This window comes from Salvelinus namaycush, unplaced genomic scaffold (genome assembly GCF_016432855.1).
Source record: "Salvelinus namaycush isolate Seneca unplaced genomic scaffold, SaNama_1.0 Scaffold159, whole genome shotgun sequence".
Classification (NCBI taxonomy): Eukaryota; Metazoa; Chordata; class Actinopteri; order Salmoniformes; family Salmonidae; genus Salvelinus; species Salvelinus namaycush.
Genome location: NW_024058330.1, coordinates 293,992 through 304,024, shown reverse-complemented (window position 1 = coordinate 304,024; position 10,033 = coordinate 293,992). Strand labels below are relative to the sequence as shown.

At 41.7% G+C, this 10,033-nt stretch overlaps 1 protein-coding gene across 1 annotated transcript; it reads left to right on the top strand.

Moving 5' to 3' along the window:
• The first annotated feature begins 7,076 nt into the window (after window positions 1–7,076).
• Window positions 7,077–8,214, top strand: LOC120037142 (noggin-3-like). Its single transcript, XM_038983314.1, has one exon. The coding sequence runs from the start codon at window positions 7,259–7,261 to the stop codon at window positions 7,928–7,930; it is 672 nt and encodes a 223-aa protein (XP_038839242.1). The 5' UTR covers window positions 7,077–7,258; the 3' UTR covers window positions 7,931–8,214.
• Window positions 8,215–10,033: the final 1,819 nt, after the last annotated feature.

The window sequence follows — 10,033 nt, the reverse complement described above, 5'->3', positions numbered from 1 at the left end:
AAGGCACTTTATGCATGCTTAAGGCAAGATTTTATCAGATTAATTCTAGCGGACACCCGCATAGCACTTGTTTTGGCAGTGTGGATCTGCGTTAGAGCTGTCAAATCCACAAGTGTCTCCGGCATTATACCTGAAGCTGAAATTGCCTTTGGCTGCACGGAGTTAAGAGAAGTCCCACGCAGCCTCGTTTATAACTTGGAACACTGGAACGTGATATGTAATCCACACCTCGATAAGAACGATAGAAATCCTCATTCTTTTCTTGAATGATTTTCAATTCGAGTGTCATTATTTCCATATAGCCTACACTTTCTCGTTCTGAACTTCTAACGCCAATAGGAAGTGTGTGATTTCGTGACCATGTCAAGCACTGCTACTTTTAAAATTGGTGTTGTCGGATAATCTCACAATTATTGTTTTGATTCAGGGCAACTTTTAGCAAAGTGCAGAAATGTATTGTTGCCATTAAATCTGTGGATGATCTCTGTCATACCCACAGACCTGGTGGTGTAGCAGGACATTCAGGTGACTGTCATCTAAGAGGTTGTGAGTTCAGGTGTGGTTGTGTTCCTAGTGTGCTAAATGATGTTGAGGTCAATTCAGTTGGTTAATCATATTTCAATTCCTAATTTTACGTGAATTTCTGTGTACTTCCTGAACACTGTTCATTGTTGTATATTTACTGACAAAATACAGCTCAGCTGTAGAAATACATTAAAAGTTGTTTCCATTATTTCCACCACTACTCAGTAACTGGTAATTTACTATAAAATTACAGTTTGTGCCTTCTAAATTAGCATGTACAGTGCATTCGGAAAGTATTCAGAACCCTTTACTTTATCCACATTTTGTTACATTACAGCCTTATTCAAAAATGGATTAAATCGTTTTTTCCCCCTTCATCGAGCTACACACAATACCCCATAATGACAAAGCTAAAACAGGTTTTTAGACATTTTTGCAAATGTATTAAAACTTAAACTGAAATATCACATTTACGTAAGTATTCAGACCCTTTACTCAATACTTTGTTGAAGCACGTTTGGCAGCCTTGAGTCTTCTTGGGTATGACGCTACAAGCTTGGCAAACCCATTCTTCTCTGCAGATCCTTTTAAGCTCTGTCAGGTTGGACGGGGAGCGTCGCTGCACAGGAATTTTCAGGTCTCTCCAGAGATGTTTGATCTGGTTCAAGTCCGGGCTCTGGCTGGGCCACTCAAGAACATTCAGAGACTTGTCTCGAAGCCATTCCTGCGTTGTCATGGCTGTGTGCTTATGGTCATTGTCCTGCTGGAAGGTGAACCTTCACCCCAGTCTGAAGTCCTGAGTGCTCTGGAGCAGGTTTTCATCAAGGATCTCTCTATACTTGTCTCTGTTCATCTTTACCTTGATCCTGACTAGTCTCCCAGTCCCTGCCGCTGAAAAACATCCCCACAGCATGATATTGCCACCACCATGCTTCACCGTAGGGATGGTATTGGCCAGGTGATGAGTGGTGCCAGGTTTCCTCCAGATATGACACTTGCCATTGAGGCCAAAGAGTTCAATATTGGTTTCATCAGACCAGAGAATCTTGTTTCTCATGGTCTGAGAGTCCTTTAGGTGCCTTTTGGCAAATTCCAAGCAGGCTGTCATGTGCCATTTACTGAGGAGTGGCTTCCATCTGGCCACTCTACCATAAAGGCCTGATTGGTGGAGTGCTGCAGAGATGGTTGTCCTTCTGGAAGGTTCTCCCATCTCCAGAGTAGAACTCTGGAGCTCTGTCAGAATGACCATCGGGTTCTTGGTCACCTCCCTGACCAAGGCCCTTCTCCCCCGATTGCTCCGATTGGCCGGACAGACAGCTCTAGGAAGAGTATTGGTGCTTCCAAACATCTTCCATTTGAGAATGATGGAGGCCACTGTGTTCTTGGGAACCTTAATTGCTGCAGACATTTTTTGGTACACTTCCCCAGATCTGTGCCTCGACGCAATCCTGTCTCGGAGCTTTACGGACAATTCCTTTGACGTCATGGCTTGGGTTCTGCTCTGACATGCACTGCCAACTGTGGGACCTTATAAAGACAGCAGTGTTCCTTTCCAAATTATGTCGAAACAATTGAATTTACCACAGGTGGACTCCAATCAAGTTGAGCAAATATCTAAAAACCTGTTTTTGCTTTGTCATTACAGCATATTGTGTGTAGATTGATAAGACTCCTTCACTTTATTTCATTTTGTATTTTAGATTAAGGCTGTAACGTAACAAAATGTGGAAAAAGTGAAGTTGTCTGAATACTTTCCGAAGGCACTGTAATTTTAAATGCAATTGTAAGTGAAGCATGCCAAGTTAATTTACAGGACGGGCCAAAAAGTCCATTGCGATTGACAGTCAATATATAGCATAACACTAATACGGTATTTGCCATATAATGACTGCAAAATGTATCACTAAATAAACATGTGAAATCATGTGAAAACTGTTTTTGGAACACTCACATGTGACATTTCACATGTGAGCATGTGTTTTTGAAACACTTCACGTGTGATTCACATATTTGTTCAGCACTTTGAAATGTACAGCGACAGAATTCAGAATATAATATAATATATATAATATGGGCCGTTCTTACAGTTTTCTTCTTTCTAAATATTACGTTTTTCTAAGTAGTGAGAACGCTATGGAGCAGTAATCTTTAGACATGTACATTTCTTACATGAAATTTTATAATTGATTAAAACAAGTAGACAAATGCCAAGTTTGTGTGCTATCACGGTTCAGTAAAAAATTTGAACTCACAACCTCTGGATCTGAGGTATGCTGTGGTGTTGCACTGGCAGCTGTTTGTTCAGCTGCAATTGCTAATAACCCATCCATAACCACCCAACTAGGCCTATATGTGATAACGTGGAAATCTGAGGCCTGCACTGATGCTAACCCGCAAATATAGACAATTTTTTTGACAAGGGGTGCAGGATTTTCTTGTTGTCTGATATAGATATATTTCTGCTTTTAATATCCGACATTTAGGTAAGCTATTTGTTGAACTTTTATATAATTAGAAACATGCAGCTTCTCTTCTGTCGTTATATGCTGCCCAGAAAATTGTAATGAATTGATAGAATGAATGATTCAGTCTAGCTGACATCGGTAAAGTTCTCTGTCGTCTTTGGTTCTTCGCGGAGCAAAAACGTTTAGGTACTGGCAGTGACGACCCGTCATTCAGGCCAGGTAGGGCAGAGCCCCATCTGTTTTGAGCCCCACCTATGCATCTAAAACAATTATGAATAATAATTTTGGTGCCTGTTTTGCATGTTATTTTGGCATTAATACGTGTCACATACCAGTTTGCAAACAATGTAAAAAAAAATATATACTGTATATTGAGTTAATGAAGCCTCATACAAATATGGTCCCTTTTTTTTGCTTTCTTGAATAAGGCAGCTCCAAAATGTACGTGTTTCAGCCTAGCTCGGTGCTTTCTGTGGTGGTGGGGCAGCCAGTGGAAAATATAGAGAATAGGGGTTGGTAATGTTCTCTAGTTGCGCCGTGATTGGCTCAGTGTTCTGTCACTCATGGGGACACTACGTCACCGCAAAATCTATGGGGAGAGCTAACAAATTTAAGGCCCTTGGGTACTCCCATAGAGTTACATTAGAAGTGCTCATCCAAGAAGGCTCAAGGTCATTGGCCACAGATAAAATGACGTCATATCACGTTATATCTACTGTAGCTTTGATTGGACTGATGCTTTCAAAATCTTAGCTAGCCAGCTAGACAGTCATCCTCGTGAATCAAGTCGATAATCTTCTGGCAAATCCTTTTCAATCCTGGTCATGATGAAGAGAAATCATAGTTAAAACGTATTGGTGCTCATCGGCCATTGGACATAAACATTACACAACAAGTTGTAAATTGCAAATTCAACAATGAGTGGTTTGGAAGGAATCAGTGGCTAACTGCAAGCGTTGCAAAAGCAATCACTAGCCTGCTATTCAGTGGAGTGGGTGTGTGGTCCAAGTTTGGGTTTAAGGGTCTCTTTTCCAAGCTTAAAAGGATAAACATTCACATGCAACAGACTTAAGTGAGTTTAAGACAATTTCGAACTCTGAAACAAACAAGCTCCGACTGGAAAAATACATTTTGAACAGTCATCCAACTGGGAATTCTAAGTCGGGAACTCGGACCTCTTTCTAGAGCTCCGACCTGAAGATCACTGACGTAATGATTCAACCTTGTTTTTTTCCAGAGTTCCCAGTTGTCTTGAAAGCACCATACATCCAGAGAATGGCAGACTTTGATGACAGGGAGATATGTATACTGTAACCAAGAAAGTAATACTAAATGTATGTTGTGTAGTAAGCTGTTAGTAGCCCATGTGCCTCACCCTCACCCTGGTCCCTTTACCCCTCACAACGTAGCCTACTGTTCTGACTTGGTGGTGCACATGTAGCCTATAGCCTGTTTTAGAGAAATGTCATCATCAAATATTGTAAGAGCTTTCATTGTCTGCTTATATGCCCCCTTTATTTATCCTACGGTTCTGACTTGGTGTACAGGAAGAAAACTGTAAGAACGGACCATATTCTGAATTCTGACGCTGTACATTTCAAAGTGCTGAACAAATATTTATAACTATGTTAGTCCTAGCTCTCTCATTAATGTCTTAAAATTACGGATTGCCTCTTATCTGCGCTCATCGTTCCCTTATGCCATAATTTGTACTTCTCAATTGTCAGTAGAAACCACATTTGTTTAAGCAAGTCAGACATATTTCTTTTTAAAGGCAGGATATGAGGCTGAATGAACTGTTTACTCCACCAAGATGTACAAGCTAAAATCACCACTGGGTACTGGGGATAAAATGAAATAACTGAAAAAAAACTGGAAAGATGTTCTGTACAAATTTCCAAATGACATCAGTTTGGCCGGTTGTCAGGAAATAGAAATGTGTAAAAACGACCCAACATGTTTCTGATACGATTTCAGTTCGGCATTTGGATGCATATTTTATGTGGGTGAAGTAATATCAGCTTTTCTGATAAAGACAGAAGCTCTACAGATGGTATTTAATTGCACATTCACATTCTCTCAAGATGCTGAAAGTAAGACATCATATTTCTCCACTCCGTTAGCCTACATTTGGTGTAGACCTATCACTTTACTGCAAGAAAGACTTGCAGGAGTTAATATCAAGGCTATGTAAAGAGGTTATAGAACTACAGTCAGCATCCAGATGTCAGTTTCCATTTAACCCATCTAAACAGTAAGCTACAGTTCCCTTGACAGGCCCGAGGCCTATTTGAAGTCCCCATCTCGTGACTGTTGAATTTGTGTGCCAGCACTGCTATCATCCTTTTTACCACTTCACCAAATCTTTCCAAAACATTAGGCTGCTTTTCTGGCCCTTCCTAGTGTTCATTTGCAACTCTGCATTTTGCAGCTTTTCTCATATCATATAAATAATTTCATTCAGAAGCTCAAGCTAGCAGCATCAAAGAAACATTGTAACGACAGACCTGCCAGTGTTCTCAAATCTGCGACCCTGCGCATCGTCAGCTGTCGCACAGACAGACAGACGGACTGACAGCCAGGAGCCAATATAAATTACACATCTCTATCACTCAATTTCTATAGCTGGATTCAAACTTGCAATCTTTGGAATCAGAGGCAGATACATATGCCCATCTACCAAACCCGAATGCTACTTGAAGGTAACAGCACTCACTGTTGCCCCTAGTGGCCGGTTCCCACGTCATCTCCCGACGTCATCAGACAGATGTCGAATACTTATTTGTATCACGGGTGACCTAGCTGATTTGACGTGCGTACAGTTAGGCCCTAAAACTCAGGCTTACGCACTAATACCAGATAACCTCAACGTAGCCTATAGATATAAATTTAACAAGAATGACACATTTATGGATTTTAAGGTATTGTTTTGTCTTTATTCAAGCCGCTCGCCACCCATCCGCCACTTCATCCGTACAATGTTTCATCTGGTCATCACCAGTACACAGATTTCATATGTGATAATCCACATCAGCACATGTGAAGCCACATGATTGCACGTCACATGTGAAATAATGTGGGTTTTCCTTAATAAGGGATGTTTTTGTCAATTAAACTCTTTGTCCACTTTGTGTCCCGGACAAAAAAATGAAAACAAATCAATAAAGGCTTCCATGTCAAATGAAAAGGATAAATAATATTGGTAATGAAAAGGAGCACTTTGCTTACTCTCACCCCGCCCTGGATGAGTCTAAACACACGTTGAGAGCATCTAACTGGAGAGAGAGCTGTAAAATAAACATCGCTCTGGCACCAGCCATCATAAAAAAAATCGCGGTTTGTCTGTCTAGAAGAGACGACTTTCGGCACCTCAGCTGTTGAACTTGATGCCACCGCTGGTATTCAATGTATGAGATGAATCAGACAGCTAAGACCGTTATGTGTTATTGCACTAGAATCTAATGTGCCCGGTTTGGGTGCATCAGTCATATTTTTTATTAGTAGGAAAATGCATTAATTAAGTTTGTAACGTTACATTTGGAGAGATATGGGCTATAGGCTTACTCATGTCTGCGTGTTACTGGTGGTGGGGAGGGAGGGGGGATTACATCACCGCGCACATGGATATATCGTCTGAGCCATACGGGGCTCAGTTTGGTGTCCAGCACCGGCCAGTGCATCATCTAGCCCTAGACAACATGCGGACAGCCAGAAACCAACAGGACCCAACTCTAAGATTAGTGAGAAACCAGGGAAACCAGGACCTTGACGCACTTTACGCACGGGAAAGCCCAGTGCAAATGCAGCCAGGTCGGCTCATGTTACTGACACCGCTGGGTCTTGTATAAAGTTTTCTTTGAAAGTGCGATTTTTTTTGCCTTGTTAAAACAGTGAAGGGCTACGTTCTATCCATTCAGACGCGTGTCATGGACTGTAAAGTTACGCAGGGAAACTCTCCACTGGCTGGCTCAAGGCATCAACTTTCCTCTCTCAGACTGCAATCACCGGTTGCTATGGTGACTAGGTTCCAGCCAGCTGAAACTTTCTGAGGCAGCTTTTCGCGGAGTTGAGAAACAGATCACCGGTTGGAACGCGTGCGTGACGACGGGCGCTGGACTACGGGGTGCCACGGGACTCCACACGCACTCTCTCTCACACACTCACACCGACCCCCTGGGGGAAAACGGATGATCGTTTCTACAGTATAAGGATTATACTTTTTATATTGTACTCTATATCACTTGGAACTATTGTTACCAGATAGAGATATGGATAACTCGTACTGTTTCCTGGCCATGTCCATGCTGGTTCTGTCCCTCGGGTTTAGGATAGAGGAGGGCATGTGCCAACATTACTACCTCCTCCGTCCCATCCCCAGCGACACTCTCCCCATAGTGGAGCTCAAAGAGGACCCAGACCCTGTCCTGGATCCGAAAGAACGGGACCTGAACGAGACCGAACTAAGATCCAACTTGGGTAGTCACTTCGATTCTCACTTCATGTCCATCACCCCGCCAGAGGACAAGTACTCGGGCAACGAGGACCTGAGCGACTCGGAGATGCGTCAGAAGCCATCCGTCGCGATGCCCAAAGAGATCAAAGCCATGGAGTTTGAGATCCAGCAAGGCAAGAAGCACAAGCCAAGTAAAAAACTCAGAAGAAGGCTGCAACTGTGGCTGTGGTCTTACACCTTCTGTCCAGTTGTTTATACATGGAACGACCTCGGGAACAGATTCTGGCCACGCTACGTGAAGGTGGGGAGCTGCTACAATAAGCGTTCTTGTTCGGTCCCTGAAGGGATGGTTTGCAAACCTGCCAAATCGGCCCATTTTACGATCTTAAGATGGAGGTGCCTGCAGAGAAAGGGAGGTCTGAAATGCGCTTGGATACCAGTTCAGTACCCCATTATATCTGAGTGCAAATGCTCCTGCTCGAACTGAAATAAACTGAAATGAATTTTTTGTGTTATTATTTCAACAACAAAAAATCATAGTTACATGATTGTTTTTTATATGCACTGCCAAGTGTAAGAATGTATATTTTATGTATATGTGGCGCCATTTAATTTTATGATGACACACTTTGTAGAAAGGTCAGTATTATTATTACAATATAACCAGCATCTACTGTATTTGTTGAACATATCTTGAATGTGATGTATCTTTATATTTATATTGAAGAAGAGCACTTCGCATTGCGAACCATTAAAATACTGTTATTGAAGGACTTTACAGCTATTTTCCATTCTTTGGGAAGATAAAATAAATACATGGTTTTATAGACCTCTGATGTGGCAAAATTAGCCAAAATGTAAATTGAGCTTGTGAAACTGGATAAAGGGACAGTTGGTGGGTAAATCATGTAAAATAAGAGTAACTGCCAACCTATTTGTTCTTTATGTTTCGTGTAGCCTCAGTTAAAATACAACCACACAGATGACACCTTTATGTTTCGTGTAGCCTCAGTTAAAATACAACCACACAGATGACACTTTTATGTTTCGTGTAGCCTCAGTTAAAATACAACCACACAGATGACACCTTTATGTTTCGTGTAGCCTCAGTTAAAATACAACCACACAGATGACACCTTTATGTTTCGTGTAGCCTCAGTTAAAATACAACCACACAGATGACACCTTTATGTTTCGTGTAGCCTCAGTTAAAATACAACCACACAGATGACACCTTTATGTTTCGTGTAGCCTCAGTTAAAATACAACCACACAGATGACACCTTTATGTTTCGTGTAGCCTCAGTTAAAATACAACCACACAGATGACACCTTTATGTTTCGTGTAGCCTCAGTTAAAATACAACCACACAGATGACACCTTTATGTTTCGTGTAGCCTCAGTTAAAATACAACCACACAGATGACACCTTTATGTTTCGTGTAGCCTCAGTTAAAATACAACCACACAGATGACACCTTTATGTTTCGTGTAGCCTCAGTTAAAATACAACCACACAGATGACACCTTTATGTTTCGTGTAGCCTCAGTTAAAATACAACCACACAGATGACACTTGGGAAGAACTTTTTGTTTTGTTACAACTTTTTTTGGTTTACATCTCCTTTGGTTTACATCTCCTTTGGTTTACATCTCCTTTGGTTTACTTCTCATTTGGTTTACATCTCCTTTGGTTTACATCTCCTTTGGTTTACATCTCCTTTGGTTTACATCTCCTTTGGTTTACATCTCCTTTGGTTTACATCTCCTTTGGTTTACATCTCCTTTGGTTTACATCTCCTTTGGTTTACATCTCCTTTGTCCTCAAATTGCAGTACATTTGGCCAGCTTTTTTTGGACTATATAAAATGTTTAAAAAAATGGACCTTACAGACTATGCAGACTGTGGTTGTGGGAAAAGTTTAGGGAAAGTTTTAGTGTACTGTGTTTGATTATTCAGCTGCTGACCACACATATACATGTCTAACATGGCACCTTTCTGCTCTCAACATCTGTCCTGTAGCTACAGATATTGGCACATCTTGGTCCTATTCCCTCTTGGTTCTCTTCCCTCTTGGTCCTCTTCCCTCTTGGGCCTCTTCCCTTCTTCCTTTATTCCACTTAGTAGATGCTCTGTGGGTACACTGGTGATTCACTTTCCCTATTCTTCTCAGCCCTTTTCCTGGTATAGCTCTCCTCAAACCCCAGATGGCAAGTCTAACTTCATCTCCAAAGGCCTTGGACCAACAATCCTGCAGTTATATGGCAAGGTCACCACCTCATGTGCCAGAAAGGTCCAGACACTTTGGCAGACAGAGGCATTCTACACTATAATAGCCTAGACATGAGTAGGATGCTTTGTTTTTATTTTGTATTGTACAGCTCAGTCCCATTGAGTATTCTCATGGCACCTGGATACAGTTTTGAGAAAGATGAAACAGTTACACTCACTGAAAGACAGTCCTTTTTCAAACCTGCGGCTTGTGACCTGCTACTGCTGCTACTACTGCTACTGCTACTGCTACTGCTGCTACTGCTGCTGCTGCTACTACTGCTTCTGCTACTGCTGCTACTGCTACTCCTGCTGCT